We start from the raw sequence: 25,926 nt of genomic DNA, 5'->3' as shown, positions 1-25,926 counted from the left end.
TTTATGCAGCTGTGGAGACCTCGTCTGGAGCCAAGACTTTACCTTGGAAATAAGTTCATCATCATCCGAAAAGTGCTTCCTCTTCAAAAAAGACTTCATGGTTGGAAAGAGGTGGAAATCAGATGGTGTGAGGTCAGGAGAGTAAGGTGGGTGAGGAAGGATTTCATAGCCACAGGAGTGTACTTTCATCTGGGCAACATGTGCATTGTGAACTGTGGCATTGTCTTAGAAGAGGTGGACTCCTTTGATCAGCATGCCATGCCTCTCTGCTTTGATGGCGTCCTGCAATTTCTACAGCAGGGAAGCATAATATGCCCTGTTAATTGTGGTGCCCTTTGCCAGAAAATCCATCATCACTACTCTGTGCTGGTCCAAAAAGACTGTGAGCATCACCTTGCCTAGTAAGGGTTGGACACAAGCCTTCTTTGGAGGTGATGAGTTATCATGCTTCCATTGCTTCAACTGGACTTTAGTCTCAGGATCATAGTGATGGACCCATGTTTCATCCTGTGTGGTAAGTCCTCCTCTTGGCATATTTTCTTGGCATATTGCCAAAGAGCCTGGGAGCAATTAACTTATTCCTGCTTCAGAAAAGGTGTGAGCATCCAGGGAATCCATCATGCAGACAACTTCTGCATGTGCAAATGGTCGTCATTAATTTTTTTCCACAGACCCTACACTTATCTTTACTTCTTGGGCTAGTTGCTGAATAGTTATGCCATGATCCTCCAAAATGGTGGCTTCCACTTTATGGATGGTGTCATCATTAATGGCAAAATGTGGTACGAGCAGTTTCCACCAATATCCAACCACATTTGAACTGATAATGCCAGTGCATGACTACGTTGTATGATGATGCATCGTCACCATAAATTTCTTTCATCTCATTGAAAGTCCTTTTGGTGTACAACCTTTCAAGTATAAGAACCTGGTCACTGATCTGCATTCAGCTGCCTCCATTATAACACCTTAGTCCACTTCAGCAACCGTAAAAGACAAATGAATACTAGTACAAAGCTGCAATTTACACTGTGACATGTAGAGGCATATATGATTATACCTGTACAAGTTCCATTTCCTGCAATAACTGGAAGTGGTTCAGGGGAAATCTTTAATGAACATATATATTCCTGGTTAGGCAAACTGCAGGAGAAAAATCTAGCCAAGAATAAACCCCTGTACCTGGCTTTTGTTGACATGGAGAAGCCTTTGACAGAGACCCCACTCCCTTATCTGGTGGTCAGTGCGGAAGTTGGGATGAGTGGTTGGTGAGAGCTATACAGTCATGTATAGGAATGCTGTCAGTAAGGTGAAGGTTAGCAATGAGTATAGCATTGACTTCAGGGTCTCAACCCCCTCTTGTACATCATAGTCAATAACAAAGGAATTTAACATTATTTACATTTGACGGATATTTGTCCTCATCTTGTTTGTTGTTAACACAACGTTTTGGCTGATATACTCTCCAGCCTTCATCAGGTGTCTTGGGGAAATTTCGAACCTGGGTTCTCATTCCATAGGTATTTTTTGATGTTATTATTATTGTTATTGTTCAGGTCACTGCTTGGAAATTTCGAACCGAGGTTCTCATTCTTAAGGTATTTTTCAATGTTATCATCATCATCATCATCATCATTATTATTATAGCCACTGCCTGGAATCGAACTCGGAATCTTAGGGTTAGTAGCTTGCGCTCTTAACCACTACGCCATATGCCAGTGGGCAACTATGGAGTGAATTTTAGGGCTTATAAATCTAACATATTTCTATCCTTCCTTAATACCACTTCCCATATGCTACTCATATCTGCACTCGGTCTGCTTAGGAGGTTGTTGTGTCTTAGCCTATGTGCTGCTTCTTTTAGTTTTCTTATTTTCCAGTGGTGTTCTCTGTCTATTATTTTAACTTCATCCTACAGCAGGAGGTGGTCTCCATTTTTCCATATATGATCAGCTATACCCAATTTATCAATATCTCCTCGTGTCACAGCTTTGTGATATTCCTCTACCCTTATTTTGAGGGGGCGACATGTTTCGCCTTTGTATGACCTACCACAGCTGCATGGGATGGAGTATACGCAGTTTTTGGTCATATTCTCTTCTGTTGGTGGTTTTACTCGAAGGAGATATTTGCGAAGTGTTGTATTACTCTTGAATACTGTCCTAATGTCATATGGGCCGCATATCTTTTGTATCTTTTCAGAGACGCCTTTCACATAGGGTAGACAGACTGTGGACAGTTTATTGGTTTCATCCCCTCTTTTCTTCATAATTGGAGTGGATAGTATGTTTTTGGGATAGTATGTTGCTTAATAGATTGTTATTGAGCTTGATCATTTCTTTGTAGTGTGTATACTTATATTCTTTGCTCGATGTTTCAGGCACTGAGCAATCCCTTTCTTTACATTGTATGGATAGTGGGAAATGAAGTTGAGGTATCATCCAGTGAAGGTTGGCTTGCGGTATACAGATGTCCTGAATTCATGCTTGGTGCATGTTATTAATACATCCCGGAATGCTAGCTGGTTGTCTTTGTCTTTTTCCATTGTCAACTGTGTGGATGGCTTTTTTGTGTTCACATGATCTAACAGCACTTGGACATCTTCCTGGTGGGGCCAGAGTATAAAGGTATCATCTACATATCACAGCCATAGGGTTGGTTTTAGTGGTGTTGATCCTAAAGCCAAATTCTCAAAGTATTCCATGTACATATTGGCTATTATTGGTGATAATGGTGAACCCATAGCTAAACCCTCTTCTTGTTGATATATATCAGTGTCCAAACTGAAGTAGGTAGTTTCTACACAGAAGATCAACATTTCCATCAGGTTTCTTATTGGTATACTAGTGTGTTCTTTTAGATGGGTGTCTGTTACTAGTTTTTCTCGAATCAATCACTGATAGTGCTTCACCAGTAAAGATTGTTTGTCAGCATAATATGGCAGTCAACATAATATGATCTGTGTCCTTATATGACATGATCTGTGTCCTTATAGCCAGCTGAAGACAATGTCTCCTGGGGCTAAATTACAGCAATATTCGTCCTAAACCAGGATTGCCATGCTATGTTGGCAAACAATCTTTACTACAAAGTACTGTTGCTGAATATCTCTCATTGTGAGATTTAAAAAATAGTAAGTACTTCGCCAGTTGGGACTTTGGTGAACAGACTTATCACATCTATACTCACCATCTGGTTGGATTCAGTGGGGGTATCCTTGATCAATTCTGTGAAGTAGGTGGAATTCTTCACGTACAATATTGACATGCTGAACCTCAACTAGGTCTTAGTGGAATACCATCCTACCATATATGTGTAGTAGTTTATTGTGGTGTTGAGTCAGTTGTCTGTACTTCATTGGTGTAAAGTGATCCTTGTTCTTGATCAAGATCTGTGACAACTTCCTCTCTGTTTTCAGAGTTGAGTCTTTCTTTTCTTTGTTATAGCTACCATCACTTATAAGAGTTGTCAATTTTTCCAAGTAGTCAGACTTGTTCATCACCACGGTAGCATTTCCCTTGTCCTCTGGAACTATTATGATGGAATTGTCACTAGTCTTTTGAAAGCAAACTTTTCTAGACTTACATTAATTACTGCTTTCACAGGTGGGTGACGGACTTCAGTCTTCATTCTCTGACCTTTGGGTTACATAAACTTCTTAATCTGGTGTGTTTTCACCATTTCAAATTCTTTTATGTACGACTTTTCTAGATCTTGTTGGATTCTCTTTCTGTCATCATCTCTGGTTATTTTCCTAAGTAATGAATATAACCTCTTTTTGATTTTGTTATTTAGTTGATGTTTTTTCCAGTGGTTGTAATGGATCCTCTCATGGATGAGGGCATGCCCTGCCCTTTCCGCTACTCTTCTAGCTTTATGTGAATCTACTGGTGTCATTATATTTAAGCCAGGTGGTATAAGCTTTGAGTCTCTACATCTACACAGGAAAGTTAGATGGTTTGAAAGACAAGCTAGTTTTTGATGGAGTTTTTCTATATGTCTCTATTGAAGTGTAAAGTTAGCTCTGTACTGATTAGATAATACAGTTCTATATTTAAGAGATGAGGAATTATGTACATTATTTACATTTGACAGATATTTGTCCTCATCTTGTTTGTTGTTAGCACAATGTTTCAGCTGATATACCCTCCAGCCTTCATCAGGTATCTTGAGGAAATTTCGAACCCGGGTTCTCATTCCTAAGGTATTTTTCGATGTTATTATTATTATTCAGGTCACTGCCTGGAATCAAACTCGGAATCTTGGGGTTAGTAGCCCATGCTCTTAGCCACTACACCATATGCCCCGTGGGCAATTATGGAGTGAATTTTAGGGCTTATTAATCTAATATTTTCTTATTCTTCCTTAATACCGGTTCCCATATGCTACTCATATCTGCACTTGGTCTGCTTAGGAGGTTGTTGTGTCCTAGCATATGTGCTGCTTCTTTTAGTTTCCGTATTTTCCAGTGGTGTTCTCTGTCTATTATTTTAACTTCATCCCACAGGGGGAGGTAGTAGGTTATACAAAGGTGAAACATGCCGCCCTCTCAAGATAAGGGTAGATGAACATCACAAAGCTGTGACATGAGGAGATATTGATAAATCAGGTATAGCTGATCATGAATGGAAAAATGGAGACCACCTCCCCCTGTGGAATGAAGTTAAAATAATAGACAGAGAACACCACCGGAAAATAAGAAAGCTAAAAGAAGCAGCACATAGGCTAGGATACAACAACCTCCTAAGCAGACCAAGTGCAGATACGAACAGCATATGGGAACCAGTATTAAGAAAAGATAGGAGAATATTAGATTTATAAGCCCTAAAATTCACTCCATAGTTGCCCACACATATTTTTGCTAACTCCTGAAAAATTATTGGAGCTTGGTTGGGAAGTGACGTCACATCCATCATATAGCCCTGACCATATGGCGTAGTGGTTAAGAGTGCGGGCTACTAACCCCAAGATTCTGAGTTCGAGTCCAGGCAGTGACCTAAATAATAATAATAACACAGTTCTATATTTAAGAGATGAGGAATTATGTACATTATTTACATTTGACGGATATTTGTCCTCATCTTGTTTGTAGTTAACACAACATTTCAGCTGATATCCAGCCTTCATCAGGTGTCTTGGGGAAATTTCCTAGCATATGTGCTGCTTCTTTTAGTTTTCGTATTTTCCAGTGGTGTTCTCTGTCTATTATTTTAACTTCATCCCACAGGAGGAGGTGGTCTCCATTTTTCCAAACTGGAGGAAGCAACCAGAGAAAAATGGCCAGAATTGGCAAATCACAAAGGAATCGCATTCCATCATGACAACACTAGACCACACATATCTTTGCTAACTCCTGAAAAATTATTGGAGCTTGGTTGGGAAGTGATGTTACATTCACCATATAGCCCTGACCTTGCACCATCAGATTACCATTTATTTTGATATTTGCAGAATTCTTTGAATGGTAAAGCTTTCAATAATGATGATGACCTGAAAGCACACTTGCTTCAGTTTTTGGCTAAGAACCAGAAGTTCTATGAGCACAGAATCATGAAGTTGCCAGAAAGATGGCAAAAAGTCATTGAACAAAATAGAAAATATATAATTGATTAAAGTTCATTCTTTGTATGAAAAAAAATGACTTTTATTTCACACCAAAAAACTGAAATTACTTTCTTGCCAACCCAATATAATTATATATACATACACTCACATAAACATGTATACAATCACAAACTTACATACATGTAATACATAAACATTGAAGCAAAGCTACAGGTTCATATAATGTGTGTGTGTGTGTGTAAACATCCATGCATGTAAGCACAATGGGAAGAAAATAGTACTCACTTACCAAAATAGTATTTTATTGAAGCTGAAAAGACTTCACAAACTGCTACACCGAGTTGCACATAACCAATTGACAGATACTTGTGAGTATTTAGGACAATGCAATAGTTTCTAAGTATTTATAAGTATTCATGATTACCAACTCATTGAATAAATATGTAAATCTAATTGAGAAATTATCTTTCAAAATAACAGTTATCTAAACGTGGACTGACTCACTGTTATTAGATAAAGAACTGTGAATGATTGGCAGTTTGAATTGGTAAGCAGTTCACTGTGAGCTGTGATTGAGAGCATTGAGTCTTATGTAATAGTAATAGTAATGCATCATGTAAATACTTTCCTTCCCCGCTGCTTCATTATATTATATATCCAACATAATAGGACATAAAATTGGCAATAAGTTGTTCAAAGCTTGCGTTGGACATTTAATTTTTTTTTTTTTTTGTACGAAATCAAAGAAAAAGTAATTTTAACATGGAGAACTTACTGACCTTTGTGGTGCAGTTGCAACAACAACAAAACCAACAGTTGCTGGAATTAATGTTGAAAGAGTCTCAAAATACTTCAGGTTTTTACTTGCCAGACAGCGTTGCAAATCTAATTGAAGAATTCAAATACAACCCAGAAGGTTGCATATTTTCGTAGATACAAAGAAATCTTCAAAAAAGTGTGTAAAAGTTGGTCCAATAGGAAAAAAGTACGGCTACTTTTAAAAAAGTTATCCCTTGTCAAACACAAAAAAATATAGTAATTATATTCTGCTGAAGAAACCAGGTGAAATTTGTTTCGAAGAAACAATATTTTATTGAAAATTTTCAGCGAAAGAAGTTCCCTATTCAATACTCTCTGGCAATATTTGAATTTGGTCAAAGAAGATGAAGATTTCATCACCTATGCTGGAGTGGGTAACAGAGAGTGTGAGAAATTCAAATTGAATGATTTGATCCTGGACATGTTCAAGTGTTTCATTCTTCTTCAAGGACTTACTGCAAACAAAGATACAGATATACGTTCTCAGATATTAACAAAATTAGAACAGGACCAAAATTTAACTGTACAGGTAGTAACAGAAGAATGCCAGATAATAACCTTGACACAAATATAATTGAAGAGAAAGACTGCTCTCAGATTCAAGTGTGTTGACCGGTAACAAATAAGAAAAAGGAGAAAAAATATCAAGACTGAATCTATGTTATGAGTGCAGTGTTCCACATTTTAAAAATAATTGTTTGTTTAGAAATATTGAAATGCTTTAAGTGTGGTAAAATAGGCCATAAAGAATCACACAGCAAAACAGAACCTAAAGGGTGGTTCAACAGAAAAAATTGCATAAATGGATTATCAGTGACAAAAAATATGAATGAGCCTCAAAGAAAATTTTTGTATCTAAAAATTAATAACACAAACGTAAAGTTACAATTGGATACAGGTAGCAATATCTCAATAATTATCACAGATGCATGGAAAAAACCAGGAAACCTAAATTAGATAAAACTTCAAAAATTGTTCGTGATGTTTGAGGAAAAAATATTTTAAAGGCAAATTGATAAGTAACATCACATTTCATGAAAAAACCTTAGAAGCTAAAGTTTTTGTGTTAGATAATACCACAAACTTATTTGGAACTGACTGGATGGAATTATTAAACTTATAGGAGACCTCCCCATAAATCTTTTCTGTAAAAATGTGAATGGTTTTTCCTGCAGTACAAATAAATTGTCAGACAAACTGAAAAACAATATCTTTCCTGAATAAACTAGGTGTGTGCTCCAAAATGAAGCCACCGTTTCAAATAAAAGAAATTATTGAATAGAGATATTGTTGAGTGCTTGTTGAAGATATACAGTTGGAGAGTAATAAGAGAACATCAGGAATGTTTAATATTATAACAGTGACGACAAGAAGTCATATGTCATATCAGTGGCAACGAGGATACCTCCCACTGTATAACGGTGTCATTATAATAGTGGTAACAAGGCTACGAACGCTCGTAGGAGTGTCAAAATGGAAGAATCACTAGCTTCCGTTGTGAAACAACAACAACAGCTGCAGCAGCAGCTGTTACAGCAGCAGCAAGAATACTGTGAACAGCAACAACAACAACAGCTAAACCAGCAGTTGATAGGGTTATTGCTACAATCCAACACAGTAGCGTTGTATTCAGCAGATGGAGTAACCAACTCCATTGAAGAATTCCTGTGTAATCCCGAAGATGGGATTATATTTCCTTCATGCTATAGAAGGTATAAAAAAATATTTAAAGAAGAGTACAAAGGCTGGACAAACGAAAAGAAGGTAAGACTTCTTTTGCGTAAACTAGCTCCATCAGAGCATGAGAAATACTGCAACTTTATTCTACCAAAAAAGCCACCAGAAATTTGTCTTGAAGAAACAATTAGAATATTAACTAATATATTCAGTGAAAAGAGCTCACTATTCAACATACGTTGGGAATGCCTAAATTTGAAAAAAAAATTAAAAAGATGACTTTGTTATATATGTCATCACAGTCCTCCAGGCAATAACAGAGGAATTCAAGACAGGCTGCCCCTGGGAGCTGATGACCTTGCTCTTATAGCTGAATCACTACCTGAGCTAGAGAAGTTCCAGGTATGGAAACAAGGTCTAGAATCAAAGGGCCTTAGAGTTAACCTAGCAAAGACCAAAGTCATAGTAAATAGGAAGGCAGACAAATCGCAAATCCCCTTAGTTAGATGACCCTGCTCAATCTGTAGAAAAGGTGTAGGTAGAAACTCCATAAGATGCACCCAGTGTAAGCTCTGGACACACAAAAGGTGCAGCAACATCAAAAGGTTCACAGAAAAACTAACCTTTGTATGTGGAAGGTGCACAGGCAAAATAAATGCTGAACATGTGTAGAAAATAGACTCCATCAACTGCCAGGGGAGCGAGCTAGAGGCAGTAGATAGCTTTAGGTATCTAGGTGACCAGGTTAGTATGGAGGTAGTTGTTCTTAGAGCGTAGCTGTGAGAATAAGATTAGGCTGGCAAAGTTCAGAGAGCTCCTACCCTTGCTGGCAACAAAGGACCTCTCTCTCAGAGTGAAAGGCAGATTGTTTGATGCCTGTGCAAGCAACTATGCTGCATGGCAGTGAAATAGTACTATTGATACTTTAAAATGGTTTAATAACATTAAAGATAAAAATAGATATAAATTTATTCAAATAGATATTGATAATTATTATTCTTCTATTAATGAGATTGTACTTAATAAGGCCCTAATTTATGCAATGAAGAAGGCAGGTATGGCTTATGATGAAGTAAATGTAGTTAAAATGGCTAGGAAATCGTTGATTAAATATGATAAGATGTGGGCTAGGAAAGATACCAGGGACTATTTCAATATACCAACAGGGGTGCCGGATTCAGCACAGGTAACTGATTTAGTAGGTATATATTTATTATCAGAACATGAACTTGAAAACTTAAAATTGGAGGGTGGTTTATATAGGGATGATCTTTTATTACTAACTAAGAATTGCACCAATAGAAAACTAGAAATATATAAGAAGAGAATATATAGTTTTTATTTTTAAAGAAATGGATTAAAGATTACTATTTATAATGAGTACTATATAAATTATTTAGATGCTAATTTTAACTTACCTACAGGTAATACCCAACCTTACCATAAGATTAATGAAAATATTAAATACATTTATGCGAAAAGTAATCACCCACCCTCAATTAAAAAATCATTAACATTTATAAGAGAATATCTTTACTTTCATCTAATATAGAGATCTTTGAAAAACATGCACCTTATTACAATAAAGCCCTTTGCGAGGCGGGATATACTAATGATATAAATCTTTTTAATAATCTGAAGTATAATTATAATTTTATTAGTAATGATTATAATAGTAATGATCTTTTTGATAAACATAACCTTTATACTCATGATAATGTCTTCTTAGGTAATTATAATAAGAATAATAGGTATTATGATAATAAACTACATAAACATAAACATAATTGTAATGGAAACAATAAAAGATTTAATTTAAAATTTTTTTAATGATAATAATTAATTTAATAATATTAATAATAAATACAATAATATCTATAATAAGAACAAACTCTGGCTAATCATTCCATACGGCGCTCAAGTTAAAACTAACATTATTAAAGATATTTTAAAAGTTATTGATATATTCCTTAGAGATAAAAAAAAATATAATATATTTCCTACTAATAATTTTGGTGTAGGTTATTCTACTACTAATAATGTTGCTAATATTATCTCTTCTTTTAATATATTTAAGTTAAATAAGTATTATAAATTTAAATTTAATACTTATTCTAATAATAATAATAATAAAATGGACCAGGATATGATTAATTGTACATGTAGAGATAATAATAAATGCAATTTGAAGGATGTTGTGTATAAATGCATAGTGACTTCAATGATTGGGAATAAACATAATGGTTATAATTTAAATAAGATTTATATAGGATCGACTTCTAATAAAATTAAATTACGAGTGGCTCCACATACGCACTCATTTAAGAATAGAAATTTGATTAATTCTACTGGCCTTAGTAAATATATTTGGGAAATTAAATCTAAAAATATTAACTACATTTTAAAATGGGAGATAGTTTGTAAGGCGAAATCCTATCGTATAGGTAATAATTTTTGTAATTTATGTAATAATGAATTTAAAGAGATATTATTTCATAATTATAATACTTAATTCTTTTGATGAACGAAAAATAAAATTTAGACATAAATTACTTTATTTATATAAAAATTTTAGCTAATTGTGATTTTTTTATATATATTTATATATATATACATATTTGTATGTGTGAATGTTTAAGTGTGTGTATATATATATATATGAGTGTATGTGTGTATATGTATGTGTATATATGTTTATGTATATACATATGTGTATATATATGTATATGGGTATATGTATATATGTGAGTGTGTGTTTTAGACTGTATGTGTTAGTATGTATGTATGTATGTGTATGTATGTATTTATATATGTATATGTATATATGTGTGTTTGTGTATATGTGTGTGTATGTTATGTATATATATGTGCGTATATGTATATATATATATATATATATATATATATGTATATATGTATGTATATGTGTATGTATCTATATATATGTGGGGGGGGGGTGCATGTGTGAGTGTGTATTTGTTTATACTATTCCTTCTTTACTAAATGTAGTATTTATAATTTATATTTATTGCAATGACTTCTAACCGAGACCTTTGGAAATATGCTGTGCATGAGAAGACCTGGCAAACCAAGTGAGGCCAAAATCCAAGGCCTCTGCCTGGGATGTAGCCAGCCCACTTATGTGTAACATTCCTTCTTTGGACACTAAACTCCTCTTGCGAAGACCTGTTGAGGCAAGTGAAATCGAAATCGAACTAAATTTGTAGACTGGCACCCATGCCAATGTCTCTTCATTCAACACTAAACTCGGCTTGCGAAGACCTGTTGGGGCAAGCGAAAGCGAAATCATGATGATGACTAAGAGCACTGTCTGAGCATGATTGTTGTCAGAGCACCTGCTGTCTGGCTTCCGTGCCGGGGGCACGTAAATAGCACCATTTGAGCGAGATTGTTACCAACATCACCCTCCTGGCACGTGAAAAGACATTCGAGCGAGTTCATTGCCAGTACCACTGGACTGGCTTCTGTGCAGGTGGCACGTAAAATACACCATTTCGAGAGTGACCGTTGCCAGTACCTCCTGACTGGCCTTCGTGCCGGTGGCACGTAAAAGCTCCCACTACACTCTCGGAGTGGTTGGCATTAGGAAGGGCATCCAGCTGTAGAAACTCTGCCAAATCAGACTGGAGCCTGGTGTAGTCATCTGGTTCACCAGTACTCAGTCAAATTGTCCAACCCATGCTAGCATGGAAAGCGGACGTTAAACAATGTTGATGATGATGATGATGATGTATTTATTGGTACGTTAATATTTTAGTGAGTTTAAGGATTTAATATTGTAATGACACTACGATTTTTATAAGATTAATAATATAAATATTTTAATTAATTAAATTAATAGTATTTTAACTTATTTCATATATATTATTTAAGTTATGTTTCTTAGTCTTATTATTTAAAAATTATAATCACTTAGAATTTAAAGTTCATTAAAATGTTTTACAATATAGCTAATTGTTTTTTTACGATGTAAGTTTAAATCTTTCATTCATGATTTTATGAATAATTCTTTCATTCATGTTTTTGTATCTCTTTATTCTATTCTTTATCTTAACATAGTATCTTCATGCGACCTCTTTCTAATAAACGCTCTAGTTCTGAGTTTAACGTCTAAGTTTTAGTTTGAACTGCAGCAGCGTAGCGATAAGTATCATTTTTAACTTTGAAAAAAATATGTATTTTTATATTATTCAATTGATTTTAAATTATAATTTTAGTCGATACCTTTTTTTAGCACTAAATTAATTAGTAGTAAGTTTATCATCTTAGCCTAAACTAAGACTTCGATTAGATTAGGGTTGAATTTTTTCCATTAATACTGTTTAATATTTCTTTTTATTTTATGGGATAAATAACTAGTCTTTTTATTTAATTTCTTTGATTATACAATATAGTTAATTGTTTTATTATGACTTAAGTTATGTAAAGTTTAATCTTTCATTCATAATAAAATTTTCATTCATGTTTTTATATCTATTTATTCTATTCCTTTTATTTATGCTATATTTTCACGAGACTTCTTTTAAATAAACGTTTTAGTCTAAAATCTTTTAGTTTAAACTATTGCATTGTTTAGATATGTGCTTCTTCTATCTTTATTATTTTAACCTAAAACTTAGTTCAAATTGTATTTTAAACGAAAAAATTTGTTAAAGTTGGTTTTTGCATATAATATTCCTGTTAGCTTGTATTATAATGGAAGTAGGGTTGATTATGAAATGTTTATAATTTTGATATTTTTAATAATATTTTTCTATCTTAATATAATAAGTATTTTATATACATTCATTTGTTATTTATTGTTGGTTGATATATACATTCTTTTATTATTATTATTGTTGTATTTTGACCTGAAGATTTGCTATATTTTATAATAGAATTGATTTTCGATAGTTTTAATCAATTTAAATATTCTTTCTATTTGAAAATTAGTTATGAAACACATGTAGTCGTTTTATTATCATTATCTTATGATATTTACTTTGTATTATATTATACTTATTTATTGTACTTTTACTTATTAATTTTTCTATATGTGACAGTGGATTTTCATCGATGAGTTCATGAACCTTGGTTCTTTTCCCTAAAACTGATTGTCACATTAAGTTGACAATATACTACAACATTATATATATATATATATATATATATATATATTTTATACTGTGAAACTTAATTTAATTTTAATTTTTAATAAATTGAATTTAATTGAGTTTTTACCTGTAAATTTGGATTTTTATTCCTAATATATATATATATATATATATATATATACACACACACACACACACACACACACACACACACACACACATATATATATGCATATATACAGGCATGTACATACATTCATAATCATGTTACCACATACACATACACATATATGTATACACATACTTATACACACACATACATACCCACACACATGCATACGTGCATGCACGCACATTTACAGACATACACACGCGCAAATATATATATGTACACACTTAAATGCATACACACATGTATACCTGCCCACTCATGAGTATATGTTCATACCTCTGCACATGTGTATATATACACATATAGATCCATGCTCATACACATATACACACAGACAAGTATGTGTCTATTCTTATATGCTCATATATGTATACATAGTTATAGATCAACATACATGCACGTTTATGTATGTATTTACGTATACTAATAATTTTATTCCTTATATGCGCATATATCTGTATAAGTGTAAGGAAAAAGACAGTATATTATTTAGTGTGTGTAAAACTTGTTATAAGTGGGGTTGGATTATTTTAGTGGAAATGAAATATAGGAATGCAAAAGGTGTCTGTATAAATAGGCACATACACACACACACACACAGCATACTCACTCGCACATGGATATATGTCTGCTTATTTTACCATAGTCCTCCAGGCAATCACAGAGGAGTTCAAGACAGGTTGCCCCTGGGAGCTCCTCTATGCTGATGACCTTGCCCTAATTGCGGAGTCACTATCAGAACTAGAGGAGAAGTTTCAGGTGTGGAAGCAAGGTCTAGAATTGAAGGGCCTTAGAGTCAACCTAGCTAAAACCAAAATCCTAATAAGTAGGAAGGTAGATAAAACACAACCCCCTTCAGGTAGATGGCCCTGCTCAGTATGTAGAAAAGGAGTAGGTAGTAACTCTATAAGATGTACCCGGTGCAAGCTATGGACACATAAGAGGTGCAGCAACATCAAAGGCAGGTTAACTAGGAAGTTAGTTTTTGTTTGTGGCAGATGTTCAGGTGCAATAAAGACTGCAAACAAACAGGAAACAACTTCTATCTCATTCCAGGGTGAAAAACTAGAGGTAGTCGATAGCTTCCGCTATCTGGGCGACCAAGTTAGTAGTGGGGGTGGGTGCGCTGAAAGTGTAGCTGCTAGAATAAGAATAGCCTGGGCAAAGTTTAGAGAGCTCTTACCCCTGCTGGCGACAAAGGGACTCTCACTCAGAGTAAAAGGCAGACTGTATGACGCATGCGTACGAACAACCATGCTACATGGCAGTGAAACATGGGCTGTAACTGCTGAGGACATACGTAAGCTCGCAAGGAATGAAGCCAGTATGCTCCGTTGGATGTGTAATGTCAATGTGAATACCCGTCAGAGTGTAAGTATCTTGAGAGAAAAGCTGAACATTAGAAGCATCAGTTGTGGCGTGCAAGAGAGACGATTGCGCTGGTATGGACATGTGGTGAGAATGGAGGAGGATAGCTGCGTGAAAAAGTGCCACACCCTAACAGTTGAGGGAACCCGTGGAAGAGGTAGGCCCAGGAAGACCTGGGCTGAGGTGGTGAGGCAAGACCTTCGTACATTGGGCCTCACCGAGGCGATGACTACGGACCGAGACCTTTGGAAATGGGCTGTGCGTGAGAAGACCCGGCAAGCCAAGTAAGATCGTTGCCAGTGCCCCTGGACTGGTTCTTGTGCGGGTGGCACATGAGATGCACCATTTTGAGCGTGGCCGTTGCCAGTACCGCCTGACTGGCTCCTGTAGGATTTTCGAGCGAGATCGTTGCCAGTGCCCCTGGACTGGCGTGTGCGGGTGGCACATAAAAGACACCATTTCGAGCGTGGCCGTTTTCGTGCGGGTGACACGTAAAAGCACCCACTACACTCTCTGAGTGGTTGGCGTTAGGAAGGGCATCCAGCTGTAGAAACTCTGCCAAATCAGACTGGAGCCTGGTGTTGCCATCCGGTTTCACCAGTCCTCAGTCAAATCGTCCAACCCATGCTAGCATGGAAAGCGGACGTTAAACGATGATGATGATGATGATGATGATATATGCACGCATGCACACATTCACACACACATATATATACACATATATACATACATATACATATATATATATACATATACACGTACATATGCATGCACACATAAATACACACACGTATATATATATATGTGTATACCCCCCACACTCACATACACAATTATGCATGTTTAATTTTGTTCAGTTACATTTGAAAAATATGTAAGAAGGGAGGGAATCATGTAAGTTTTCAACCGGTATAAAGATATTGATAAGGATATGTGAAAGTGGTTACTAATGTATGACAAATAATTTAAATAGTCAGACAGCTATTAATGTTGTGAAGTGTGTATGTTCAAATGTTAGTTAAAGGTTACTAAGAATATGTTCAGTTGTATTAGAAAAATATGTATGCAGGGTGAGAGTTATGTAAGTGTAATAGTAATTTTAAAGTGTACAGAAGATATTTGTCTATAAAAATTTATTAACCAAATAGGTAAATTGACATATATAAATAAATAAATATATATATATATATATATATATATATACACACACATATACACACACATATATAAATAAATAAATAGTCACATATTCATTTGAATAACGTGTGTGTGTGTGGATATACATACTTACATATATATGTATACATACATACGTACACATACATACATACACATACACAGATACACATATGTGTGTATACACACATTTACATATATACCCACACATAATAAATAAATAAATAAATAAGTAGGCACTTATTGGTTTAAATTATGTATATATATGTATACTTATGCACACACATACACATGCCCATATAGATGTATGTATATAGATGTACATATATAGCCACATGCACATCCCCCCATGTACACATTTATATATACATACACACACACACACACACACACACACATAGATCTACACATATACTTATGCATACATATACTCACATGTACCTACCCATGTACGTGCACATATACATGCACAGGCAGCTTACAAACACACAGCTATACACCCATATATATGTACATATATATATTCATGTATATATATATGTGTGTGTGTTCAACAGGTCTTAATATGTTGTGGAAGGATGTGTTAATGTGGTTATTAATGTAAGGCAAATGTGTAAACAATAGTGAAACAGTTATAAATGTTGCCAGGTGTGTATGTTCAAAAAAGTGTGTATGTTAGTAAAAGGTTACTAAGGATATATAAAGGTGAATGTTTAATTGAGGTAACTGGTGCAATAATAATAAGTTTAAATTTAGGTGTAATTGATGTCGTCGTCGTCGTTTAACGTCCGCTTTCCATGCTAGCATGGGTTGGACGATTTGACTGAGGACTGGTGAAACCAGATGGCTACACCAGGCTCCAATCTGATTTGGCAGATTTTCTACAGCTTGATGCCCTTCCTAACGCCAACCACTCAGAGAGTGTAGTGGGTGCTTTTACGTGTCACCCGCACGAAGGCCAGTCAGGCGGTACTGGCAACGGCCACGCTCATCTTGCTCGAAAAACCTCATGTGTCACCTGCACATGAGCCAGTTCAGGGGCACGGCAACGATCTATTTCTATTTCACTTGCCTCAACAGGTCTTCGCAAGTGGGGTTTAGTGTCCAATTTAATTTAACTCGATTTCGATTTCACTTGCCTCAACAGGCCTACGCAGTGGAGTTTAGTGTCCAACTTAACTTGATTTCGATTTCACTTGCCTCAACAGGTCTTCGCAAGTGGAATTTAGTGTCCAATGAAGGAAGGAAGGTATGCATAAGTGGGCTGGCTGGGCCTTAGATTTAGGTCTCACTTGGCTTGCCGGGTCTTCTCACGCACAGTATATTTCCAAAGGTCTTGGTCAGAAGTCATCGCCTCGGTGAGGCCCAATGTTCGAAGGTCGTGCCTTACCACATCATCCCAGGTCTTCCTGGGCCTACCTGTTCCACAGATTCCCTCGACTGCTAAGGTGTGGCACTTTTTCACACAGCTATCCTCATCCATTCTCGCTACATGACCATACCAGCGCAGTCGTCTCTCTTGCACACCACAACTGATGCTTCGTAAGTTCAACTTTTCTCTCAAGGTACTGATACTCTGTCTAGTATGCACACTAACATTACACATCTATCGGAGCATACTAGCTTCATTCCTTGCGAGCCTATGCATGTCCTCAGCAGTCACGGCCCATGTTTCACTGCCATGAAGCATGGCTGTTCGTACACATGCGTCATACAATCTGCCTTTTACTCTGAGAGAGAGACCCTTTGTCGCCAGCAGAGGTAAAAGCTCTCTGAACTTTGCCCAGGCTATTCTAATTCTAGCAGCTACGCTTTCAGCGCACCCACCTCCACTGCTAATTTGGTCACCAAGATAGCGGAAGCTATCAACTACTTCTAGTTTTTCTCCCTGGAATGTGGCAGAAGTTGTTTTCTGCACATTCCCAGTATTTATTGCTCCAGAACATCTGCTGCAAACAAAAACTAACTTCCTAGTTAACCTTCCTTTGATATTGCTGCACCTCTTATGTGTCCATAGCTTGCACTGGGTGCATCTTATAGAGTTACTTCCCACTCCTTTTCTACAAATCGAGCAGGGCCATCTACCCGAAGGGGTTTGTGTTTTGTCTGCCTTCCTACTTATGAGGACTTTGGTTTTAGCTAGGTTGACTCTAAGGCCCTTTGATTCTAGTCCTTGCTTCCATACCTGAAACTTCTCTAATTGTGATAGTGACTCAGCAATTAGTGCAAGGTCATCAGCATAGAGGAGCTCCCAGGGGCATCCTGTCTTGAATTCCTCTGTTATAGCCTGGAGAACTATGATAAATAGGAGGGGGCTGAGGACAGAACCTTGGTGGACCCCTACCTCCACCCGGAATTCTTCACTGTACTCTCTGCCAACTCTCACCTTACTGACAGAGTTTCTGTACATGGTTCGCACAGCTCTCACTAACCATTCTTCTATCCCTAGTTTCCTCATTGACCACCAAATGAGAGATCGGGGGACCCTGTCAAAGGCCTTCTCCATATCAACGAAAGCCAAGAACAGAGGTTTATCCTTGGCTAGGTATTTCTCCTGAAGCTGTCTTACCAGAAATATAGCATCAGTGGTGCTTTTCCCAGGCATGAACCCAAACTGCATCTCATCTAAACTGACTCGCTCCCTAAGCAGTTGAGCTATGACCCTCTCCGTGACTTTCATTACCTGATCTAACAGCTTGATACCTCTGTAATTATTTGTATCTAAAGCGTCACCTTTACCTTTGTAGCAGTTGACTATGGTGCTGCTACACCAGTCATTGGGTATGACTCCTTCGTGTATCACCTGGTTCGTAATACGAGTGACTAGGCTATAGCCGACACTGACAGATATTTTGAGCATCTCTGCAGCGATTCCTGATGGGCTGGGGGCTTTCCCTGTCTTCATACTCTTGATCGCTTTATATTAATATTATTGTTAGTATGGTTAAGTATAGGTACAGGAGTGGCTGTGTGGTAAGTAGCTTGCTTACCAACTACATGGTTCTGGGTTCAGTCCCATTACGTGGCACCTTGGGCAAGTGTCTTCTGCTATAGCCTCAAGCTGACCAAACCCTTGTGAGTGGATTTGGTAGATGGAAACTGAAAGAAGCCTGTCATATATATATATATATGTATGTGTGTGTATATGTTTATGTGTCTGTGTTTGTCCCCCCTAACATCGCTTGACAACCGATGCTGGTGCATTTACGTACCCGTAACTTAGTGGTTCAGCAAAAGAGACCAATAGAATAAGTACTAGGCTTACAAAGAATAAGTCCTTGGGTTGATTTGCTCAACTAAAGGTAGTGCTCCAGCATGCCTGCTGTCAAATGACTGAAACACGTAAAAGAATAAAAGAATAAGAGTTGAGGGGTGGGAGATGAGTTATATTAGTGGAGTTAAAGAGTTAAAGGGATTATACAAATTTTTCAGTGAGAGGAATAATAAGTCAATTACTTAAATTTAGAGAATACATATTTTCCCGCGTGAATACAAGAAATATGTTTCGCATTTTGCAAGTTAAGTTAGGTATTCTTAGAGGTAAGGATGAAAAAAACCTCTGTGATGCAAAGATTACATCTTTTGTTGCTGACTTTATAAGCCAGTGCGGAGGCAATGATATCCCACTTAATTTTAAATTCAATATTATTATCTTTTAATTCCCATATATATTTACTTAATCCAGTGGAGTTGATTTTTTGTTTATTTTTAAGAAGTTGGAGATGATTGGCTGTGCGAATCTTAACTTTATTTTCAGTCAAGCCAATATAAAAATATCTTTTACCCTGAACTATAACTGTGCATTGATAGACTACATTTTTTCTTTTACATGAATACTTAAATTTACAATTAGTCACAAGTTTCATAAATGTTATTATGTGTGTATCTGTTAGAAGAATTGGTATTACTAGGATTAGTATGGGTTATTATGGTTCCATCATTGGGAGTTATGTGTGCATTAGTATTAGAGTTAGTGGAGTTTGGGGTATATAGTTTAAGTTTAGGGGAATTAGTAGAATTATTGTTATGGGTATTTCTATTGGTGTGGAATTTATTTAATTTCCTGTTGTTAATTGATGATATAATTGTAAATAAGTTAAGAGTTAGGCTGAAACCAATCTTGACAGTTTTGTAGTTTAATATTTCACTATATCTATTATCGATGTTAGAATATTTCTGAATGGCTTTAAATATAGATTTAACAATGTTATTTTTAATTTGTTTTGCGTATGGAATAATTAACCAAATTTTATTAGATTTATCATAGTAATTGTTGTTTATAGGAATTTTGAAATCCCTTTTAGATTTGTTAGAGTTAATGAAATGAGTGTTTGGTTTAATATTATAATTTAGGGCATTATATTGATTAGCAGTGGTACTGGTATTGGAGGTAATTAATTGATTATTCATATCAATATGTTTATTAATTATATTTTTATCATTGTGGAGATCATTATAATTTTAAATTGGTTTTTTTAAAAAATTTATCTTGGGTTTATGAGATAATTTAATAATGGTTTTTCTAATATTATGTTCGCTATTATGAGGTTGATTTGAAATAATTTGGGGTTTGTTATCATTATCAATTCTTTGTTTATATATAGTTGGATTACTAGTTATATGCTTATTTTTACTTATCCTTACCTTATTTATATTGAAATTTCCTCTATCATCTCTATTTAATTTATTCATTTATCACTATGACTCATTTATCACTTACTCTATCTTACCTCCAACCAACTTGCAAACCCCTTGTCCGAACAACGTAAAAATATAAACCACAAATAGTTTCGTTCAGTCTGCTATAATGCATTCATAAACATCATCATCATCATCATCGTTTAACGTCCGTTTGACTGAGGACTGATGAACCAGCGGCACTGGCAACAATCTCACTCGAATGTCTTTACACGTGCCACTGGCACAAGTGCCAGGAAGGCGACGCTGGGCACAGGTGCCATCACGATTTTGCTTTCACTGGCCCCAACAGGTCTTCGCAAGCCGAGTTTAGTCTCCAATGAAGGAGGTGACATTGGCATGGGTGCCAGACGTCGAATTTAGTTCGATTTTGATTTCACTTGCCTCAACAGGTCTTCGCAAGCGGAGTTTAGTGTCCAATGAGGAAGGTACGCATAAGTGGGCTGGCTACACCCCTGGCAGAGGCCTTGGATTTAGGTCTCATTTGGCTTGCCGGGTCTTCTCATGCACAGCATATTTCCAAAGGTGTCGGTCAGAAGTCATTGCCTCGGTGAGGACCAGTGTTCGAAGGTCGTGCCTCACCACCTCATCCCAGGTTTTCCTGGGCCTACCTCTTCCACAGGTTCCCTCAACTGCTAGGGTGTGGCACTTTTTCACATAGCTATCCTCATCCATTCTCACCACATGACCATAGCAGCGCAATTGTCTCTCTTGCACACCACAACTGATGCTTCTTAGGTTCAAGTTTTCTCTCAAGGTACTTACACTCTGTCTAGCATGCACACTGACATTACACATCCATTGGAGCATACCGGCTTCATTGCTTGCGAGTCTACGCATGTCCTCAGCAGTCATGGCCCATGTTTCACTGCCATGTAGCATGGCTGTTTGTACACATGCGTCATACAGTCTGCCTTTTACTCTGAGTGAGAGGCCCCTTGTCACCAGTAAGATCTCTCTGAACTTTGCTCAGACTATTCTTATTCTAGCAGCTACACTTTCAGCACACCCTCCCCCACCACTAACTTGGTCACCTAGATAGCGGAAACTATCAACTAAGTCTAGTTTTTCTCCCTGCAAAGTGGCCAAAGTTGTTTTCTGTACATTTTCAGTTTTTATTGCTCCTGAGCATCTGCCACATACAAAAACTATCATGCTAGTTAGCCTTCCTTTGATATTGCTGCAGCTCTTATGTGTTCATAGCTTACACTGGGTACAACTTATGGAGTTTCTACCTACGCTTTTTCAACAGATCGAGTAAGGCCATCTACCTGAAGGAGTTTGTGTTTTGTCTACCTTCCTACTTATTAGGACTTTGGTTTTAGCTAGGTCGACTCTAAGGCCCTTCGATTCCAGTCCTTGCTTCCACATCTGAAACTTCTCTAATTGTGATAGTGACTCAGCAATTAGTGCAAGGTCATCAGCATAGAGGAGCTCCCAGGGGCATCCTGTCTTCAATTCCTCTGTTATTGCCTGGAGGACTATGATAAATAGGAAGGGGCCGAGGACTGAACTTTGGTGGCCTCCTACCTCTACCTGGAATTCTTCACTGTACTCATTGCCAATCCTCACCTTACTGACAGTGTCCCTGTACATGGCTTGCACAGCTCTCAATAACCATTCTTCTATCCCTAGTTTCCTCATTGACCACCAGATAAGAGATCGGGGGACCCTGTCAAAGGCTTTCTCCATGTCAACGAAAGCCAGGTACAGAGGTTTATCTTTGGCTAGGTATTTCTCCTGCAGCTGTCTTACCAGAAATATAGCATCAGTGGTGCTTTTCCCTGGCACAAATCTAAACTGACTCTCTCCCTAATTAGTTGGGCTATGACCCTCTACGTGACTTTCATTACCTGATCTAACAACTTGATACCTCTGTAATTATTTGTATCTAAAGCGTCACCTTTACCTTTGTAGCAGTTGACTATGGTGCTGCTACACCAGTCATTGGGTATGACACACCAACATATAAAACATCTAAGGGTATAATATTTTTCCCTCTGAAGATATTATGTTCAGAAATCATCATCATCATCGTTTAATGTCCGATGAACTTAATATTTAATTGAAATGGTTGTAAGGGATAATGTTTGATTTGTTGTTGATAATAAACTTCTTAACTTCACAATCTCCATTTTCTTCTTCTTCCTTTAAATATATATATAGAGTTAAAAAAACCTATATCAGAAAGAAGCATACACTAAAGAATAAAGTAGCAATTGTAAGAACAAAATTTTATATCTTGGACATAGAGCTACCCAAGGTTTCGCATCCACAAAGCCAAAGCCTTGAGGACAGCTTGTCAGACTCTCTATAAAGACAGAAATTTAAAACTTCTATGTTGTAGACGTGAGGAAACACTCAGAAGTCGAGAAATACATCTTAGAAAAAAAAAACTCGATGAGGATGGGTTATCTCCCTTGTAATAGAAGAAAAACAACGCTTATAGCCCCAAAGAGGCCTAACCAGCAAATGCGGAGATCCAATTTTCCAGTAAGTAGCGCTTGAAGTGGACACATTTAGAAAACACTTCTTTGCGACTTTTTAATGTACCAAGTTTCGTATAGTCTTTAAGAATTTAGGCTCTCTCCATGATGCAGATCTTGCAATGGCCACTTCCATTAATATATGGGCCTGGATGATTAATTACTTTCCACTTGATATCACATGGAGTCATTTGATCTTTGAGGTGCCACACATGGTAGGCCAAGGACATGACAAACCATCTTTCTAGGACTCTGAAGGATGACTAGTTGTTTAGAAAATGTCACTTGAAAGGAGTACTCGCAGATCCAATTTATTTATAAACATGGGATGTGGCCCTAATCACACCCCTGGTAACATATGATGTGGGGCTGGTCATCCCATCAGTGTCGGAGATAATTATTTGGTCATCTGTGGTGGTGTTACTGGGAATAGCGGATACCTCTTCCATATTGCTGGTCCTGGATCGGTTATCATTTCTAGGTGCGACAATTGTCCCTGGTCACTCTGTGTCTATAGTTTGGGTAGCTCTATGTCCAAGATATAAAATCTTGTTGTATAATATATATATATATATATATATATATATATATATATATATATATATATATATATATATATATTCGATTAGGGGTTGTGTTAGCCTCATGAGGGGATGGTTTCATCCAAGGAAATACTAGTTCAATACCTAATATTTTGGGGGAATTTCCTTAAAATAATAGGTGTATATATAAAAACAGATAGTTTATATCCATATAAAAGAAGAAAAAGAAAATGGAGATTGGGAAGTTAATTGCTTATTATTAACAACAAATCAATCAAAATCCCTTACAGCTGTTTCAATTAATACTCAGTGAATTAAATATTAAATTCATAGGACCTGAGCATAATATCTTTAGAGGGGTGATGGGTAAAATGTGTAAATGTATATGTATGTATGTATGTATATACACATACATACATATATATATATATATATATATATATATATATATATATATATATATATATATATATATATATATATATAACATACATATAATAGAGATACCACTAAGTGGACATCCATTATGCTAGAAGAAGATCACCAACGATCTGACCACTAAAGATTGTTCTCAAGAAAATTCAGCAAGCACCAGAACGTAAGCGAGCAAGACAAATGAAAATATACAAAATATAAAGAATTAATTGTAGACCGGTTTTGCCATCAACCAAAATTACTTACGTAATAGTCCGTAGCTTGTCATAATTTTTTCTGAATCTTCAGTTTTTTTCAATATGCTAGGCCACTGGTTTTAAATTGATATTAATCAAATTAACATTCAGTTTGTTACCCTTGTTATTTAAATTTATATATATAAAATTAACAGAATGAGATAAAAATCCAGAACATTTATAAAGAAAAGGTCTTACAGCTGTTTCTGGGATATTTTATATATCCCTTCATCAGAGACGGTGCAATAAAATGGTTAAGCAATAAAATGGTTAAGCAATTGGATCAATCCAATAACATGGTTTACAAACTCTATGCTTGAAATGACCAATTTTAAATACTATTGGAACTTACACACAAGGTACAGGAAACTTATATGTATACCATTCTGCTTAAATAATGGAACTGCAGGTGAAATATCCCTGAATATCTCCCGTCTCTTTTCATTCCTCCACTTCACACTCTATTTTATATCTTCTCTAGAATAACTATTGCGTAACCATTTTCTCACACCGTCTCTGATGAAGGGATATATAAAATATCTCGGAAACAGCTGTAAGATCTTCTCTTTATAAATGTTCTGAAATCTTACACAGCCTTGGATTTTTATCTCATTCTGTTAATTTTTTATATATGTGCATGCTAGTATATGACCTACATTGGACTCCTCGTTCACATAATCACCGAACCTGGAGCTTAACTGTAGTCTGTTCATAGCACTTACTCAGCATTACCTGACACCTTTGGGTCTTTTTGACACCATTACCCCTCATAACACACACACACACACATATATGCACACACACACACACATACATAGATGTATGTGTGAATGTACCTATGTATATGTGCAGATATGTGTGTGCATGTGGATGTATGTATATGTGTAAATATATGCGACTGTCTCTGTGTATATGATGTACGGATGCATATATGTATGTGTGTACATGTATGCGTGCGTACTTGCATGTACAAATATTCTTAACTTTCTTTATACCTTATAAACGTATATTACAGTCTTACCTTATTACCTCCACCTTAGTGAAGGTGGAAGTATTGTTTTCAGTCATGTTTGTTTGTTTGTTTGTCCATGGACAAGATATCTCAAGAACCGCTGGATGGATTCGGATAGAACTTTCAGGGATGCTTGGCCTCATGACTGGCATGAACTGATTAGATTTTGGGATCGATCTGGTACCGGACAAGGATTCTGGATTATTTTTCCATTTTTTTACTTAATTTTTGAGAGTGGTTGGGTTCATTTTTAGTATTCTCGTTTGTGAGAGCAGTCGAGTTTATTTCAGACTAGCAGTATAACCCGACGTTGTCCGGGTGTGACTTATTACGCCATCTACAATAAGTCTTGCTAGGTGAAAATCAACTAAAAATAGAAAGCCTTACAACGAAAAAACCCTTATGATGTAAATATGTTCAGAATTCAAAAGACGATGAAATTAATAAGGAAAGTCTGAAGGCTGTTTTGCGCAACATTATTAAGTGTACGTAAATTTCATCCGTCTAATTGGCTATAGAAATGCTTGTGCAAAACAACTTTTTGCACTGCACTGATTATACATAGCAGGGTAATCCCTTTTAGCAGGAGCTAGGACGGCAATTTCTGATGAAGCAATTGCTGGTGA

General features: G+C 36.2%; 1 protein-coding gene across 16 annotated transcripts in view; it reads left to right on the top strand.

The window, feature by feature from the left end:
• LOC106880092 (telomerase Cajal body protein 1) overlaps positions 1-25,926 on the top strand; it is a 148,480-nt gene that overhangs the window by 27,581 nt on the left and 94,973 nt on the right. The window contains exon 1 of one of the 16 annotated variants that reach the window (XM_089366673.1): positions 6,076-8,148. The exons of the other annotated variants lie outside the window; for them this stretch is intronic. Coding sequence (XP_089222799.1) covers positions 8,066-8,148 — 83 coding nt within the window. The 5' untranslated portion in view covers positions 6,076-8,065. Of the gene's footprint in view, positions 1-6,075; positions 8,149-25,926 lie in introns of those variants that run through there. 16 annotated transcript variants of the gene reach the window in all.

The sequence above is a fragment of the Octopus bimaculoides genome, chromosome 19, assembly GCF_046866305.1.
Source record: "Octopus bimaculoides isolate indiv1 chromosome 19, ASM4686630v1, whole genome shotgun sequence".
NCBI classification, from domain to species: domain Eukaryota; kingdom Metazoa; phylum Mollusca; class Cephalopoda; order Octopoda; family Octopodidae; genus Octopus; species Octopus bimaculoides.
This window is presented reverse-complemented; position numbering and strand designations above follow the sequence as displayed.